At 30.2% G+C, this 18,179-nt stretch overlaps 4 protein-coding genes across 8 annotated transcripts in view; 3 read left to right on the forward strand and 1 right to left on the reverse strand.

Moving 5' to 3' along the window:
- Window positions 1–2,990, forward strand: part of LOC111414310 (sodium-coupled monocarboxylate transporter 2-like) — an 80,103-nt gene extending 77,113 nt beyond the window's left edge. For all 5 annotated transcript variants that reach the window (XM_071200097.1, XM_071200100.1, XM_023045620.2 and 2 more), the window contains 3 exons: window positions 1,006–1,283; window positions 1,335–2,185; window positions 2,557–2,990. In XM_071200097.1, coding sequence (XP_071056198.1) covers window positions 1,052–1,283; window positions 1,335–2,185; window positions 2,557–2,964 — 1,491 coding nt within the window. In that variant the 5' untranslated portion in view covers window positions 1,006–1,051 and the 3' untranslated portion in view covers window positions 2,965–2,990. The remainder of the gene's footprint in view (window positions 1–1,005; window positions 1,284–1,334; window positions 2,186–2,556) is intronic.
- An 89-nt stretch (window positions 2,991–3,079) lies between these two features.
- LOC111414311 (sodium-coupled monocarboxylate transporter 2-like) lies at window positions 3,080–6,727 on the forward strand. The gene is made up of 5 exons (XM_023045622.2): window positions 3,080–3,454; window positions 3,505–3,782; window positions 3,834–4,684; window positions 4,737–4,903; window positions 6,433–6,727. The coding sequence occupies exons 1-5, from the start codon at window positions 3,249–3,251 to the stop codon at window positions 6,713–6,715; spliced, it is 1,785 nt and encodes a 594-aa protein (XP_022901390.2). The 5' UTR covers window positions 3,080–3,248; the 3' UTR covers window positions 6,716–6,727.
- Window positions 6,728–10,156: 3,429 nt separating this feature from the next.
- On the forward strand, window positions 10,157–16,062 carry LOC111414303 (sodium-coupled monocarboxylate transporter 2-like). The gene is made up of 5 exons (XM_023045609.2): window positions 10,157–10,392; window positions 10,445–10,722; window positions 10,774–11,624; window positions 11,677–11,808; window positions 15,754–16,062. The coding sequence occupies exons 1-4, from the start codon at window positions 10,187–10,189 to the stop codon at window positions 11,716–11,718; spliced, it is 1,377 nt and encodes a 458-aa protein (XP_022901377.2). The 5' UTR covers window positions 10,157–10,186; the 3' UTR covers window positions 11,719–11,808; window positions 15,754–16,062.
- Window positions 15,888–18,129, reverse strand: LOC111414302 (sodium-coupled monocarboxylate transporter 1-like). Its single transcript, XM_023045608.2, has 5 exons — window positions 17,811–18,129; window positions 17,487–17,764; window positions 16,586–17,436; window positions 16,370–16,536; window positions 15,888–16,317 (listed from the first exon to the last, which is right to left on the reverse strand). The coding sequence occupies exons 1-5, from the start codon at window positions 18,023–18,025 to the stop codon at window positions 16,059–16,061; spliced, it is 1,770 nt and encodes a 589-aa protein (XP_022901376.2). The 5' UTR covers window positions 18,026–18,129; the 3' UTR covers window positions 15,888–16,058.
- Window positions 18,130–18,179: the final 50 nt, after the last annotated feature.

Here is an 18,179-nt window from a genome sequence, read left to right on the forward strand (position 1 = left end):
ATAGGGGTCGTTCTGTGTATCTTCCACTCGTGCGGTATCCTACATGTTGTTATTAATTTGTGAAAGAGTTGCTCTATTTGTTTCTTGCAGTTTTCGCCACTATATTTATGTAATTCGGCTTGTATGCCGTAGAGTTCTGGGTTTCTTCTATTTTTTCATTAGCGTGGGCTTCTCTGGTTATAGTATCCTAATATTATATTTATGGTCTTGCGTTTGTGTGGACGTCTGAGTCTCTGCATATAATCTTGCAATGTGTTCTTACGTATCTCTTTAATGGTTTTGAATCATCTTCCAAACTTTCTTCTGCACCCCAGAGTGTCTTTATTAGAGAAACTGTCTTTCTTTAATTTTTTTATTTCACCATTCACTTTGTTTCATTTCTTCTTGTTCAGTTCGTTAACATCCAAATTCCAAATGTATGATTTTTTGATCTTTATTGTTAGTTTATTTCTATACCTTTTTTGAATAAGTTATGTTAACTTCGTCACAGGTATTGTATATTTAAAATTAGAACTTAAAACCCTTTGTAAACGCTAACTAAGGTTATATCACAGTTTTAAAAGCTTTAACACGTTGGCTTTGACATCTTAGAACATAACACCTTTTGCAAACTCTAACGATGGTTATATCACAGTGATGAATTTGATACTTTGATTTTATCCGTATGTTATTTGGAATTGATTATTTTTGTTCTTTACCTACAGTTTGATTTTTTTTGCGGACAAGCTTATTGATCTTGCCACGAAAACACTATAAGCTGTGTACTCATCGGTTTTACGAAGCCAGATCGATGCAAAAATTTCTGACAAAGATTTTACAATGCTCAGATTTCTATTTAACGTATTTTTTTATAATATTAACGTCAGCTAGACGTTATTGAATAACTGAATACATCCAAATAGATAACTGTTCTATAAGTCCTAGAAATCACTGAAAGTATTTTATGACAAAATTTTTTTACGTTAACTTTACCTTAAAATCAAAAATTATTACATTTTTTTTCAGTAACGTCTCTGGAGTAACCCTTCTTGCCGTTCCATCCGATGTCTACATGCATGGTATTTCTTATTGGTTTACCTACGTTTCTCTGGTAATCGTAATTTTCGTCTCGTATAAAGTATTCGTCCCAGTTTTTGCGAATTTAAAAACACCCAGCTCGTTTGAGTATTTAAAAAGAAGATACGATACTAAAACTAGAATGTTGGGTTCGATGTTATATCTGATAAGTGCCATTTTGTATTTACCAGTTGTAATGTACATGCCATCTTTAGCTTTATCACAAGGTAAAAGTATCCAAAAGTTTAAGTCAAATAATTTCAAAGTTATTCTTTTAGCAACTGGAATGAATATCCATTTAATAAACATTTTAGTTTGTACAGTTTGTATATTTTATACAAGCGTTGGAGGTTTAAAAGCTGTGGTATATTCAGATGCTTTACAAACGGTTATTATGATTGGAGCTTTAGTGATTGCTTTTATACTGGGTGTTGTTAGATGTGGAGGGTTTGAAAATGTTTGGAATACGTCTTACGAGCACAATAGATTAAAATTAAAATTTGATATCGATTTTACGTTAAGAAACGCTTTTTGGGCTGTCACGTTCGGTCAATTTATGACATGGTTAAGCTTTTTAGGAGTTTCTCAAGTTTACATTCAAAAGTGTCTAGCAATACCTTCAGAAAAAGACGTAATCAAAGTTCTAACAATTTTTGCACTTGGAATATTTGTGATTGGGTCATTATGTAATTTCACAGGATTAATTATGTTTACCGAATATTCAAATTGTGATCCGGTCAAATCCGGAATTTTAGAGAAACAAGATCAATTGCTTCCATATTACATCTTGGATATTTCAAAACAACTTCCAGGATTAGCAGGATTATTTATAGCAGGAATTTTTGGGGCGGCTTTAAGCACATTAGCTGGAATGTTAAATAGCTTATCGTGTACGATTTTCGAAGATTTTATTTCGAAATATATTCCAAAAAATACGACTCAATTAACGATAAGTCGAATACTGAAGTTGATCGTTTTAATTATTGGAATTGTAGCAACCGGATTGGTTTTTGTTGTTGAAAAGTTGGGCGGAATGTTAGCTTTATCTTTAAGCTTATCTGGAATAACAGCTGGACCTATTTTGGCGCTTTTTGTTGGAGGAATGTTAATTCCAAAAATGAATGAAAAGGTAAAATCTAAAAAAATAAAATATGTTTATGGTGTCCCTGAATTATTTTAAATTTTGATTTGAAATTATGCAAAATCTTGGATGTCCCAATTCTACTTCCTATCTGATGTTTATATTAATCAAATCTGCTTAAACCAAATAGATATGTTCTTAACGTAATTTAATAAACATTATTAAAACTTCTTATTTAGAAAAAATATATTCAAGCAAAAGTAAGTGGAAAATAAACAAATTAAACACAATTAGTATTCAATAACATTTTTTAAAACATCCATCAAATAAAATGTAAAAAACACAATTTCTTTTGAGTACTTTTATTGAATAACTCGGGGACACTACAAACAATGATTTTAATTCTAATTTTATTACAGGGAGCTTATTATGGTTCCGTTACATCATTAATTCTAATGACAATCATTGTATTTGGATCACAATATTACCAAAATAGTGGTTATTTAACAACTGTACCATTACCAACTTCAATTGAGGGATGTACGTTTTTGAATTCAACAATAACCCAAAATTATGATTTTAAAATAGACGGAAATTCGACGTCGCATACAATAAACGAAGTTCCTTACATTTTTCGGGTACCTTTTTATTGGTATTGCACAATAGGATTTGTTTTCGCTATTTCACTTGGTTTATTAATCAGCCATTTTAGTAAATCTAAAAAAAATATTGATAAAGAACTATTTAGTCCGGTTATTTATCGTTTTCTTTCTAGAAATAGTGACGAAACTATTTACGTTTCTGAAAAGTTAATGGAGTCTAAATAATTAAAAAATATTTATTTCACAACTAATTCGTTTTTTATTTTTTTTTAAATCTTTTCCTAAATAAGATTTAATATATTTGCTATTTCATTACATGACGTCTTGGTCGTATTTACATATTTACTCTAACGACGAGCAAAATGACTTAAGAAACGGTTTTAAAATTGCTAATCATATAATAAACTAATTCGTAAGATTGTAATCGAGAATAAAATACTGTTTATTTTTGGGTATTGTATAAAACCTTAGTTTTATTAAATTATTTTTAAAATGTTTCCGCGATTACCATGGAGAACTCAACATTAACTTTACAAGATATCTTAGGAATTAAATTTACATGGTACGATTATTCATTTTTCTTATTGATGCTACTTGCAAGTGCGATAATAGGTGTTTATTATGGATTTTATAAAAAACAACAAACCGCTGAGGATTATTTATTCGGTGGAAAATCTTTGGGTATTATTCCAATGGCTTTATCATTAACAGCAAAGTAAGTTAATCATTTTTATTTTAATTTAAATTATTAAAATGTTTTTTTAGTAATATTTCGGGAATAGCTTTATTGGCTGTTCCATCAGACGTTTACAAGCATGGAATATCATTTTGGTTTACTTACGTAAGTTTAATCTTCGTAATATTCGCTTCCTATAAAATTTTCGTGCCCGTATTTGCTAAATTAAAAACAACGAGCACATTTGAATATTTAAAACTAAGATATGATACAAAAACTCGATTATTGGGTTCAATCCTTTATCTTGGACACATCATTTTAGTTTTACCCATCGTTATTTATATTCCAGCTTTAGCTTTAGTTCAAGGTAATTTCACCATATTATTTAATCATTAATAACGTTTTTTTTTTGTTCAAGCGACCGGCATCAATTTACATTTAATCAACATATTATTATGTGCAGTTTGCATTTTTTACACAAGTATTGGTGGATTAAAAGCTGTTGTGTATTCAGATGCGCTTCAATCGATTGTTATGATAGGCGCTTTAGCTATTGCTTTTACTTTGGGTGTTATTAGATGTGGTGGAATTGAAAATATATGGAATACCTCGTATGAAAACGAACGATTAACGTTGGTGTTTGATTTAGATTTTACTAAAAGAAATGGATTTTGGGCAGTTTTAATCGGCCAATTTATCGCTTGGATGAGTTTTATGGGTATTAATCAAACGTATATTCAGAAGTGTTTAGCTTTACCGTCACAAAAAGATATTACAAAAGTTTTGATTATGTTCGCAATAGGATTATTTATAATTGGTTCATTATGTAATTTTACTGGATTGATTATGTTTACCGAATATTCAACTTGTGATCCATTAGAAGCGGGAATTTTACAAAAACAAGATCAATTACTTCCATATTACATCATGGACATTGCAAAACAACTTCCCGGATTAGCTGGATTTTTCATTGCAGGAGTTTTTAGTGCGGCTTTAAGTACAATGTCCGGAATGCTTAACAGTTTATCTTGTACAATTTTTGAAGATTTTATTTCTCATCGATTACCAAAAAACACTTCGCAACGAAAAATTAGCACAATTCTAAAACTAATTGTTGTTATAATTGGAGTTATCAGCACGATTAATGTTTTCATTGTTGAAAAGCTCGGGGGGATGTTAGCTTTGGCGAATAGCCTGTCTGGAATTACAGCCGGTCCGATTTTAGCACTTTTCGCTGGTGGGATGCTTATACCAAAAATAAATTCGAAAGTAAGATTTATTATGCAAATTTTATTTTAATTAATAAATTGATTTTTTGCAGGGTGCTTTTTGTGGTACTTTAATATCTGTATGTTCAATGGCAATTGTTGTTCTTGGTTCTCAATGGTACCAAATTAATGGTTATATAACAACACCACCTCTTCCGGTTTCAATTGAGGGATGTCCTTTGAATGGAACATTTACAACAAAAACAAATATAAATATAACGTAAGTTCATTAATTAATGATGTCTTAAAAGTAGTGTGCTAAATGAAAATGAATTAACCCTAGGATGCATAAACCGGGCCTCTCAGGCCCGGTGAGCATTTAGTTACTATAGTTATTTTATTGGTTAAGTATCCTAGGGTTAAAAAAATGACAATTTATAAAATATTGTATAAAATTGTGATATAAATTTTAAGGATATCTCAAAATCGATTATTCTATCAAGGAATCATGCAGAGTGTTTTTCAATGTCTGAATAAGTTGCATATCTCAAAATCTCTAAGCTGTTGTAATTATTAAAGCATGAAATAACATGATGCATGAAATTTAGATCTTGTCCATAAGATTCCAAAAGAGGACTCTTCTAACTTGGTTCTTTTACATCTACGTAAAAGTTAAATATTTTTAAATAAAAGTTATGCAGATTTCTTAGTCATTAAATCTAGAGCTTTTCTTCTAAAGCGATACAGCGTCTGCCGATAAGCAGGGAGTGTGCCAGAGGGTCTTCTTAAACTGTCTATACTAGCCCAAAAGTGCTATCGGCAAATGTGGGAGTCTCGATAGACAGAGAGCTAGTTAGAAGTCGTATTCGAATTTTCTAAGATAGTTTTAGGATGTTACAGTTTTCTATACTTGAGAAAAATAATAACGATATATATTCAAAAATCGAAGTGTTCCTCTTCGAACTATGTAGAGTAGTCCCAAGTTGTAGCAATCTCTTCTTTTAGAGACACTAAATTCTAAGTTTACAATTCAATCGTCAAAATTAAATAATTAATACCTCCGGTCTTACGGTAAATCTGGTGATGTCGATAGACCAATAGTATACTAGAGAAAGCCTATACCAATTATCTAGAGTATTTCCAAAACGCTGCAGTCTCTATTTCTTGAGACTAGAAATTCTTAGGTTACTATTAAAAATGAAGTTTATTCAAAAAGTAAACAAAACTTATTTGCTCATCTGAAAAATATGGTTTTGTGGATAGGGCATATTACTAATATCTAGAGAACTTTCTGAACATTCAGAAAATAGTTATTCGGTGAAGGACTAATTGGGTCAACTATAATTTTTTGATTCTCAATCAGATGCGGACTCAAATATGAATCTAACCTCAGTCAATTGCTTAATAATACTCGTATGCAAATCAACATTACATTTATTGCGTTTAACGTAAGCATCCCAGAACAATGGATTTTCTTGTTAAATATGAGTAAAATCATCACCTGGTAAATTATAATAATTTGTGTACTTCATCTAGTTTTGTTTGGTTTTCTTATTTTATTTTGATGCTACTGTAATTAAAAAGTGATTAAGATAAGATATGATTTTTTAAAATACATACTACGCCATTCGCGTTTATCTCTTAACTTTTATGGTCTTCAATTATCTAACATTCAAATCTCCTACTTTCACCATGATGACAACATTTTGGTTGTATTTCAGCTTAAACAAGATAATTACAACTTATTTGCTAAATATATTCTTTTGAAGCAACCTGCATAATTGTATTAATATTTCAAATTTATTTTAGGTTATCTTCTCCTTCAAACCAAGTACCATATATTTTTAAGGTGCCATTTTATTGGTACAGTAGTATGGGATTGATTATAAGCTTAGTATTTGGTATCATAATAAGTCAATTTGTAAAAGATCAAAAATCGAAAATACTTTATAAGGATTTATTTAGTCCTGTTATTCATCGATTTTTAACAACAAAAGATGAAGAGAGTTCTAAGGACGTTACTGAAACGTTGATGGTAAACAAGTTTAACGAAGAAAGTAATACAGAAATGTTTGATAATGAGAATAAATAAATAAAGTTAAAAAAAAAATAAAACTATTTTCTTTCATTTTCTAAAAATTCCAAAGTTTGATTTAAAGATTTATACCTATATTGATTATGATGTAGATTATACACAATGATTTTTCATTTCTATTTCATGTTTCTTAGGAATAAATGGAAATATAACTGGACTTAGTAATTCTCTTGGAACTTCTTTGTTATAATTTCTTGTAAAAATTAATGATTAATGCAAACATTATGCATAAAATTAAACCCATAAGTCCATATATACCAATAAAATTGAAGTCTAAATATGTAAGGAATATCTGCGTGAGACGTTTTAAAAAGATTTTTTTAAAATATATTTTAATTAATAAATTTAACAAAATTACCTTAAAACATGATAAAATTTGGTTATATTGTTTAAATTTGAAGGATATCCTTCAATTGAAACAGGTAAAGGTAAATCACTTAAATAATCACTATTTTGATAAAATTGTGATCCAAAAACCACAAAAGCCATGATTGACATAGAAGCAATACACAAAAAGCACCCTAAGAAATTAAAGAATGAAATATTGTTTTCAATCTTAAAAAAACATACTTCAGCGTTTATTTTTGGAATTAACATTCCAGCAACAAAAAGTCCTAAAATCAATCCTGAAATAACTCCTTCCATGCTATTCGTTAAAGCTAATAACCCACCAAGTTTTTCAACAACCAATACTAAAAAAGTACAAATTAACTCAGTTATAACAATGATAGGTTTAAGAATTGCACTAATTTTTCGTTGAGACGTATGTTTTGAGATGTACTTCGATAAAAAGTCTTCGTAAATTGTGCATGTTAATGAATTCAAAGACGCCGATAAAGCGCTTAAAGCAGCACTAAAAATCCCTGCCACAAATAATCCGGCTAATCCAGGAAGTTGTTTCGATGAATCCATAGTGTAGTAAGGTAATAATTGATCTGGTTTATTTAAAATTCCTGCTTCAACGGGGTCACAATTTTCATACTCAGTAAACATAACTAATCCCATAAAATTTGTTAAAGATCCAATTGAGATCAAACCAAACGAGAATATACATAAAACTTTTATTACATCCGATTTTGTTGGTAAAGCATCAAATTTATAATTTAATTAATTAATTAATTTTTTTGATTAATAATTAATTAGTTAAATTTTTTGATTAATAATTAATAATTTAATTAATCAAATCTACTCAAACCAAATAGATTTGTTCTTAATGTAATTTAATAAACATCATTACAACTTCTTATTTAGACAAAAATATTCAAGCATAAATAAGTGGTCATACTATGCCATGTAGATGATGCGATGCTTGTGCCGGAGAACGAAATGATGATAAAATCACACAAAAGAAAATGAAATTTAAATTCCTGGCCATCGAAATATTTGGAAACGGAGATGTTGACACGGAAGTAAGAAATCAAGCTACGGCAGTGTTAAAGGCAGCAAATAAATATATTAGAACTGAAGCCAAAGTCCAGATCTACAAGACTGCAATCTACCAGCTCGAGAAAACAAAAAGAATACTAGACACTAGAGAAATAAAAATAGTGCGTAAAAGAGCTCCAAAAGCACGAGTGGTTAGAAAAAGAAGTGTAAATATTAGACAAACATACGGAATAGATATCAGCAATGACTGGGTATTAAACAAAAAGGAAAAATAGAATGAAGACATCAATCGCATGACAGAAGAACGAATTGCGGGAATAACGAGTGTCAAATTACCATCAGGACGGAAAAAGATGGAGCTTCAACCTTCCAAATGACTAAATACGGGCAAACAAAAAATGTGAAGAAAAACAGGCAATTATGCCTATATACAGAAGGAAGAAGAAATTTTGTACACTCTCATCTTCCAATTTGTTCATCTTCTTTCCTACTTCTTTGTACTTTCTTCCTCCACCTCTAAATTGGTGGTGATCATTTCGGATAATATTGGATTGTTATTTCTAAAACAACTTGTTTTTCCGTATTATCATCCGTCTCTAAAGGCTGATCCATGAATTTTTCAAGTTTGAAGTCTGAAATTTTAAAAGATTGCAATATATGTTGACCAGTTTGGGATTGATATTGTATTAACTTAATCAACTGATATCATCTATTAATTTATTAACTTAGAAGAGGTCGCTTGCGGCCGTTGCTCTGCAATATATGATGTTCAGTTTTAGGTTTATGTTGTATTAATTGCTACGCCTCCGCCATAAGCGATCATGGTTTAATCAGCCCAAAATCATCTATCATTTTTCGAGGTTGCTTGTAACCGCGGTTTCACAATGTATGATGTTCAGTTTTTATTTGCAACTCCTCGGCCGTAGGCTCTTGGGGCTTAATAAGCCGAAATTAATTTGTTTGGATTGGGTCTTCACTATATGATGACCAATTTTTGGTTGACGTGGCATTAATTTGATCAATCGATTATTGATCCATTAACTTAGCTGAGACCGTTTGCAGCTGAGGTGCTATAATATACCATGCTCAGTTTTACGTTTATGTTGTATTACTTGATACTTAAACAACAACAGTTGAAATGAGCTACTCCAATTTAACTATAATTACAATTAAATTTTGAATTTTTAAATTAATTTTATCAAAATTGTATTGAAAATTACCAACCCATCAAATAATATGTAAAGAACAAAATTTATTTTGAGTACTTTCATCGAATAACTCGGGGCTACTAGACACAACATACAACGATTTTAATTCCAATTTTATTACAGGGAGCTTATTATGGTTCTATTATATCATTAATTCTAATGGCAATCATTGTATTTGGATCACAATGTTATCAAAATAATGGTTATTTAACATCTGTACAACGATTTTACCAACTTCAATTGAGGGATGTTCGTTTTTGAATTCAACAATATCCCAAAATTATGATTTTAAAATAGATGGAAATTCGACATCACATACAATAAACGATGTTCCTTACATTTTTCGAGTACCTTTTTATTGGTATTGCACAATAGGATTTATTTTCGCTACTTCAATTGGTTTATTAATAAGCCATTTTAGTACATCTAAAAAATATCGATAAAGAACTATTTAGTCCGGTTATTTATCGTTTTCTTTCTAGAAATAGCGACGAAACTATTTACGTTTCTGAAAGGTTAATGGAATCTAAATAAATAATTAAAAAATATTTATTTCACAACTATCTCTTTTCTTTTAATTTTTTCGTTCTTTTAATTTTTCCTAAATAAGATTTAATATATTTGCTATTTCATTACATGACGTCTTAGTCGTATCTACATATTTACACTAACGACGAGCAAAATTACTTAAGAAAGTTTTAAAATTGCTAATCATACATATAATAAACTAATCAAGATTATAAGATTATAATCGACAATAAAATGATGTAGAAATAGTTTTGTTGTTAAAGAGATTAAAAATTCTATTTAATTTTGGCTGTTGTATAAAAGATTAGTTTTGTTAAATTATTTTTCAAATATTTCCGCGATTACCATGGAGAACTCAACATTAACTTTACAAGATATCTTAGGAATTAAATTTACATGGTACGATTATTCATTTTTCTTATTGATGCTACTTGCAAGTGCGATAATAGGTGTTTATTATGGATTTTATAAAAAACAACAAACCGCGGAAGATTATTTATTCGGCGGAAAATCTTTGGGAGTTATTCCAATGGCTTTATCATTAACAGCAAAGTAAGTTAACTAATTTTATTTTAGATTATATAATTATTAAAATTTTTTTTAGTAATATTTCAGGAATTGCTTTATTAGCTGTTCCATCAGACGTTTACAAGCATGGAATTTCGTATTGGTTTACTTACGTGAGTTTAATCTTTGTAATATTCGGTTCGTATAAAATTTTCGTTCCCGTATTTGCTAAATTACGAATAACGAGCACATTTGAGTATTTAAAACTCAGATATGACACAAAAACTCGATTATTGGGTTCAATACTTTATCTTGGAAACATCATTTTAATTTTACCCATCGTTATTTATATTCCAGCCTTAGCTTTAGTACAAGGTAATTTCACCACATTATTTAATCATTAATAACGTTTTTTTTTTATTTAAGCGACCGGCATCAATTTACATTTAATAAACATATTATTATGTGCTGTTTGTATTTTTTACACAAGCATCGGTGGATTAAAAGCTGTTGTGTATTCAGATGCGCTTCAATCGATTGTTATGATAGGTGCTTTAGTTATTGCTTTTACTTTGGGTGTTATTAGATGTGGTGGAATTGAAAATGTATGGAATACCTCGTACGAAAACGAACGATTAACGTTGATGTTCGATTTAGATTTTACTAAAAGAAATGGATTTTGGGCAGTTACAATCGGCCAATTTGTCGCTTGGATGGGTTTTATGGGAGTTAACCAACTGTATATTCAGAAGTGTTTAGCTTTACCGTGTCAAAAAGATGTTATAAAAGTTTTAATTTTGTTCGCAATAGGATTATTTATAATTGGATCATTATGTAATTTTACTGGATTGATTATGTTCACGGAGTATTCAAAATGTGATCCATTAGAAGCTGGAATTTTACAAAAACAAGATCAATTACTTCCATATTACATCATGGACATTTCAAAACAACTTCCCGGATTAGCTGGATTTTTCATTGCAGGAGTTTTTAGTGCGGCTTTAAGTACAATGTCCGGAGTACTTAACAGTTTATCTTGTACAATTTTTGAAGATTTTATTTCTCATCGATTACCAAAAAACACTTCACAAAGAAAAATTAGCACAATTCTAAAATTAATTGTTCTTATAATTGGGGTTATCAGCACAATTAATGTTTTTATTGTTGAAAAGCTTGGGGGGATGTTAGCTTTGGCGAATAGCCTGTCTGGAATTACAACCGGTCCGATTTTAGCACTTTTCGCTGGTGGGATGCTTGTACCAAAAATAAATTCGAAAGTAAGTTTTATTATGCAAATTTTATTTATGTTAATGAATTGTTTTTTTGTAGGGTGCTTTTTGTGGTACTTTAATATCAATGGTATCAAAATAATGGTTATATAACAACACCACCTCTTCCGGTTTCAATTGAAGGATGTCCTTTGAATGGAACATTTACAACAAAAACAAATATAAATATAACGTAAGTCCATAAATTAATAATGTTTTAAAAGTAGTGTGCTAAATGAAAGTGAATTAAAAAAATGACAATATATAAAATATTGTATAAAATTGAGAAATGATTTTTAAGGATATCTCAAGATTTTAATTTCTGATTTGATTTTTTTAATTAATTTTATTTGATTTGTAAGTAACTGGTTTATTCTATCAAGGAATCATGCAGAGAGTTTTTCAATGTCTGAATAGGTTGAATATCTCAAAATCTCTAAGCTGTTGTAATTATTACAGCATGAAATAACATGGTTTAGATCTTGCCCATAGGATTCCAAAAGAGGACTCTTCCAACTTGGTTCGTTTCTTTTACATCTACTTCTAAATATTTCTTTACATTTTTGAAATGATTGTGTATTTTTAAGTAAAGAAAATCTTAATTTAAAAGCAAAGGTTTGGGAAATTTCTGCAAATAAAAATGGGTGTCGCTCCAGAAACAACGAGTCATGTAATACCGTATTTTCTCGAATGTAATCCGCACCTTTTTTACAAATTTTATGTGCTCTAATATCAAATGCGGATTACAATCGGGTGCGGATTAGATTCGCAGTCGTATAGTTGCAATTTGGAAAATAGTAAAATAAAATCAGATTATAACAATAACACTTTATTAAAGCTTTTAGAACGATATTTACATTTTTATGTATCATGTTCTTCCCATATTACGTCATCTTCGGATCAATATAGATCAATTCGGATTATACAAAACTTCTTAAATGATGTTATAATATTGTTTTCAGGGATCGTTTTCCATGTCGCCTACACTCACTGAACAAGTTCAGAAGCTCCTTTAATTGCTCCCGGTTTTGTTAATTCTCGAGTTTGTTAATATACATATACATACACAGGTTGTAGTATGGATGTTATACCACCAGGTATTATTATTATGACAAGAAGTCTAAACCAAGGGCAACCAGTCTATGATTAGTTAATATCCTTATTTAATAATCCTCCTGGTCTAAGACTCCATACTTGTCTTAATCATTCCATCATCAGCTTTTCCATTATCCATCCTTTTTGTTGTGCCCTAACTAGAACGTCATTCAGGAAGTCTTTCAGATTTCAGAATGGTTTTTTTCTCAGTATTAATAATGACAGCAATTTTTCCCTATCACTCTGCGCATCAATGTTATGCGCAATTTTTCGCAACCACTCGTTTATAAAGAAATTTCCCGCACACCTCTCCTTTCCAGTGTGTAATTGGGTGGCATATCCAGATATACTGCCATTTCGTCGGCATTCACAGTTTGAGACAAATTGAAATTTTCTTGAAAATCATTAGGAGCTTTTGGGAAATTGTAGTTCTGCGCCTCAACGATAACACCATTCGGCGCATAAATCCCATAATCCAACCTTTGCTAGTATTAAAATTTTTTTAGTCCCTCCTTTCGTTTTTCTTGAAAGAACTAGAAAACTGCCTCGTCAATTTCATGAAATCGTCTCTTCGTTGGCCCGGTAAATTTTTTGCACGATGCCTCACAGTCTGCAATAGCTACCTTGTCTTTCCGCAACAGCCGCAACGTTACTTTCATTAACAGCAAAAATTGTACTAGCTTTTCGATTTCCTTAACGCTAACTTAATAACATGTCTGCTGTATAGAAGAACCTCTTAGATTTTTGCTACTTTTTTTTATAATTACGCTATTATATGTATAATTAAGCACACACCACGTTCGAGCTACTACGAGGGCAGTATATGAACGGAATTCGTGCTAGGCATTACTATTTATTTTTAAAATTATAATTATTTTCCAATTTTTTCTGGCTTGGTAAATTTAAAGTCTAGTCTAATAAAAACTCGTCGTAAGCAAGGTTTCTTTAGGTCCATCAGCGTCAGTCAACAGAAAAAATATATATTTATGGTTAACAACAAGCATCGCATCGTTTTGGTGTTGTCGAATTGCTCAAAGAAAGATGCGGATTACATTCGCAAACTAAATTTTTTTACCACTATGCATTTTTAAAATCGGGGTGCGGATTAGATTCGAGCGCGGATAAGATTCGAGAAAATACGGTATATGCTGGTGGAACTGTTTTAAATATATGCAATTCAGAATAAGTGTAATGCGAAGTGTGTACCAAAATATTAACAAGTTTTCCAATTATTATCGCGGATTGTCCACCAAATACAAGTAGGTTTCGTTTTGTGTATAATAATTTAATCGGAGAGACAAATTTTGGGGTAGAGCCACAAATTGTAGTTTTTATGGATGGGTGGAAATATAGTTCAAGTAAAAAATATTTATGGTTGGCATGTAACAGGAGAAGCGGAAATTGCTCATACGTTATACGAAGTTATAAATGAAAAAATAATAATGAAGCCGAAAGAGATTGGTTTTGAACTGCATATTAATTTCACTCTACATATAATAAGGAAAAACTTAGCAAAGAAAATACTATAAATGCAGTGCAACTTTATTTACCTAATTTATTTACTACAAATGTTAAAGCCTCTTATACAACATTCTTCTTCAGCTGGTTATCACATATTATTCAGAAGTTCCTTCAGTCATCTCGTACTGTAGAAGGGGAACGTTTTTCACTTTTACAGAGACTTACTTCGATTACGTATCATAGTTTTTCTAAGGATGGATCGGTGACCAAATGTTTCGTTCTTATTTGACTAGTGCGCATTCCTAGTTCTTGAAAATCATATGTCGATCTGCCAGGTTTATCAGTTCTAACTTAAAAATATGTCACTTCATAATCTTGTGTTCTGCACAACACCACACTGAGATTGGTAATCATTGCCATAGTACGAAGATAACTTGGATAACATCTTAAACTTTCGTAGGTTCTTTGGTTCTCTTTAATGTCCCCACACAGTGCCTGTCTTTATCTGAAAACATGGGAGTTTCTCACAAACAAATTTTGGAAGTTTCTTTGTAGGAATATTTAAAAATATGAGAGTCTGGATAGGCTGAGAGCAAGTTAGAGGTCGTATTCGAATTTTCTAAGATAGTTTTAGGGTGCTACAGTTTTCTATACTTGAGATAATAAATTGTAAGTTTATTACTAATAACGATGTATATTCAAGAATTCGGCCCTTCTCTGCTACCACAGGTATAGGGATGTCGATAGGCAGGAGAAGTTGTAGAGTTCCTATTCGAATTATCTAGAGTAATCCCAAGTTGTAGCAATCTCTTCTTTTAGAGACACTAAATTGTATTAGTTGCTCAATGAAAAATTTGGGTTTGTGGATAGGACATATTACTAATATCTAGAGAGCTTTCTGAACATTCAAAAAATAGTTATTTAGTGAAGGACCTATTGGGTCAACTATAATTTTTCGATTCTCAATCTGATGCGGGCTCAAATATGAATCTAACCTCAGTACTTTGGTTAATGATGCTCGTATTATTCCTGATAAATGTTTAATATTATTATATTTGTCTGTCAATGAGTGCAAACCAACATGACATTTATTGCGTTTAACGTAAGCATCCCAGAACAACGGATTTTGTTGTTAAATATGAGTAAAATCATCACCTGGTAAATTATGTTAATTTGTGCACTCCATGTGGAAAATCTCAGCGTGTCTAAAAGTAAGTCAACATTAATTGTAATATTTCTAGTGTGAAATGCTGGAATCTTATTAGATCATCCTTCCTTCATTTTCATTTAGTTTTGTTTTAGTTTTCTTATTTGATTTTGATGCTACTGTAATTAATAAGTGATTAAGATATGATTTGTTAAAATACTTAAAATACTTACTACGCCATTAGCGTTTATCTTTTAACTTTTATGGTGTTCAATTATGTAACATTCGAAATGGAAATCTACTTTTACTATGATGCTTAAACAAGATAATTATAACTTATTTACTGAATATATTAGAATAATTTTTCAATACATTTTAGCATACTACTTTTGAAGCACCTTCCATAAATGTATTAATATTTTAAATTTATTTTAGGTTATCTTCTCCTTCAAGCCAAGTACCATATATTTTTAAAGTACCATTTTATTGGTACAGTAGTATGGGATTGATTATAAGCTTAGTATTTGGTATCATAATAAGTCAATTTGTAAAAGATAAAAAATCGAAAATACTTTATAAGGATTTATTTAGTCCTGTTATTCATCGATTTTTAACAACAAAAGATGAAGGGAGTTCTAAGGACGTTACTGAAACGTTGATGGTAAACAAGTTTAACGAAGAAAGTAATACAGAAATGCTTGTTAATGAGAATAAATAAATAAAGTTAAAAAAAAATAAAACTAATTTCTTTCATTTTCTAAAAATTCCAAAGTTTGATCTAAAGATTTATATACACCATGATTTTTCATTTCTATTTCGCGTTTCTTAGAAATAAATGGAAGTATAACTGGACTTAGCAATTCTCTTGGAACTTCTTTGTTATAATTTCTTGTAAAAATACTAATGATTAACGCAAACATTATGCATAAAATTAAACCCATAAGTCCATACCAATAAAATTGAATTCGAAATATGTAAGGAATATCTGCGTGAGACGTTCTAAAAAAATTTCTTTTTAATAAATTTTAATTAGTAAATTTAACAAAATTACCTTAAAACATCATCAAATTTGGTTACATTTTTTAAATTCGAAGGACAGCCTTCAGTTGAAACAGGTAAAGGTAAATCAATCAAATAACCACTATTTTGATAAAATTGTGATCCAAAAACCACAAAAGCCATAATTGACATAGAAGCAATACATCCATAAAAAGCACCCTATAAAATTAAAGAAAAAAATTTTGTATTGAATCTTAAAAAAACTTACTTTAGCGTTTATTTTTGGAATTAGCATTCCAGCAACAAAAAGTCCTAAAATCGATCCTGAAGTAACTCCTTCCATACTATTCGTTAAAGCTAATAATCCACCAAGTTTTTCAACAACCAATACTAAAGTAGTACAAATTACCCCAGTAATAACAACGATAATTTTAAGAATTGTGCTAATTTTTTGTTGGGACGTATGTTTCGGGATATACTTCGATAAAAAATCTTCGTAAATTGTGCATGATAATGAATTCAAAGACGCCGATAAAGTGCTTAAAGCAGCACTAAAAATCCCTGCTACAAATAATCCGGCTAATCCAGGAAGTTGTTTCGATAAATCCATAATGTAGTAAGGTAATAATTGATCTGGTTTATTTAAAATTCCTGCTTCAACGGGGTCACAATTTTCATACTCAGTAAACATAACTAATCCCATAAAATTAGTTAAAGATCCGATTAAGATCAAACCAAACGAGAAAATACATAAAACTTTTATTACATCCGATTTTGTTGGTAAAGCCAAACATTTTTGGATATAAATTTGATTTATACCAGTAAAAGCAGTCCATGCAACAAAGGCCCCTATTGTAACAGCCCAAATTGAATCCCGCTTTGTTAAATCTAAATCTGATGATAAATTTAATCTGTCGTTTTCCAAAGAAACCGTCCAAACGTTTCCTAATCCACCGCAACGAATTACTCCTAATGTAAAAGCTATAATTAAAGTACCGATCATAACCGTTGATTGAAGAGCATCTGAGTACACGACAGCTTTTAATCCACCTACGCTTGTATAAAAAATACAAACAACGCAAACTAAGATTGTGATTAAATGAATATTTAATCCAGTAGCTACAAAATACATAAATGTGTAAATGCTTAATAAATTATTAAAAAATTACCTTGCGCTAAAGCTAAAGCGGGAATATAAATTACAATCGGTAAATAAAGTAATCTTGAAATTAAAAATAAACCAGACCCTAATAATCTTGTTTTTGTGTCGAATCTTAATTTTAAATATTCAAACGTGCTATTTTTTCCCAAAGAATAAAACACTGGGACGAAAATCCAATATGAAGTAAAAACAACCACTGAGGCGCTTACATAAGTAATCCAATAAGCTATTCCGTGACTATAAACATCCGGTGGTATTGCTAATAAAGCAATCCCAGAAACATTACTAAAATAATATTTTTGTATTTAAATCATCTATTTGAATAACTTACTTTGCTGTTAGCGATAAGGCCGTCGGAAACACAGTCATTGATTTTCCACCTAATAAATAATCTTTCGCTGTGGTTTGTTTTTTATAAAATCCATAATAAATTCCAATAAATGCACTTATTATTAACATTAAAAGAAAAAAAGAATTATCATACCACGTAAATTTAACACCAAGAATGTGTTCGAATGTTTGTGAAATTGACGAATTTTCGTTCATTTTATTATTTAATTTTCATCCGAAACGGTTTTGAAAATAATTTGACCAAAAGTGATGAACTTTTATCACAAACATTTATCATATAGCTTGTTTTAAAATAAAAAGAGAAGAATGAGAATTGTCGTAAAACGTATTGTTGCATTTATTTGCTGGA

Source organism: Onthophagus taurus, chromosome 1 (genome assembly GCF_036711975.1).
Source record: "Onthophagus taurus isolate NC chromosome 1, IU_Otau_3.0, whole genome shotgun sequence".
NCBI classification, from domain to species: Eukaryota; Metazoa; Arthropoda; class Insecta; order Coleoptera; family Scarabaeidae; genus Onthophagus; species Onthophagus taurus.

What these genes read in the sequence shown, in the direction of transcription:
- LOC111414311 (XM_023045622.2), top strand. Translation starts at nt 3,249, where the DNA reads ATGGAGAACTCAACATTAACTTTACAAGATATCTTAGGAATTAAATTT. An exon ending in GCTTTATCATTAACAGCAAA is followed by an intron (nt 3,455 to 3,504) that starts GTAAGTTAATCA and finishes ATGTTTTTTTAG; the next exon opens with TAATATTTCGGGAATAGCTT. An exon ending in TACCAAAAATAAATTCGAAA is followed by an intron (nt 4,685 to 4,736) that starts GTAAGATTTATT and finishes GATTTTTTGCAG; the next exon opens with GGTGCTTTTTGTGGTACTTT.
- LOC111414303 (XM_023045609.2), top strand. Translation starts at nt 10,187, where the DNA reads ATGGAGAACTCAACATTAACTTTACAAGATATCTTAGGAATTAAATTT. An exon ending in GCTTTATCATTAACAGCAAA is followed by an intron (nt 10,393 to 10,444) that starts GTAAGTTAACTA and finishes AATTTTTTTTAG; the next exon opens with TAATATTTCAGGAATTGCTT. An exon ending in TACCAAAAATAAATTCGAAA is followed by an intron (nt 11,625 to 11,676) that starts GTAAGTTTTATT and finishes GTTTTTTTGTAG; the next exon opens with GGTGCTTTTTGTGGTACTTT.
- LOC111414302 (XM_023045608.2), bottom strand. Translation starts at nt 18,025, where the DNA reads ATGAACGAAAATTCGTCAATTTCACAAACATTCGAACACATTCTTGGT. An exon ending in GCCTTATCGCTAACAGCAAA is followed by an intron (nt 17,765 to 17,810) that starts GTAAGTTATTCA and finishes ATATTATTTTAG; the next exon opens with TAATGTTTCTGGGATTGCTT. An exon ending in AAATTTGATGATGTTTTAAG is followed by an intron (nt 16,318 to 16,369) that starts GTAATTTTGTTA and finishes AAATTTTTTTAG; the next exon opens with AACGTCTCACGCAGATATTC.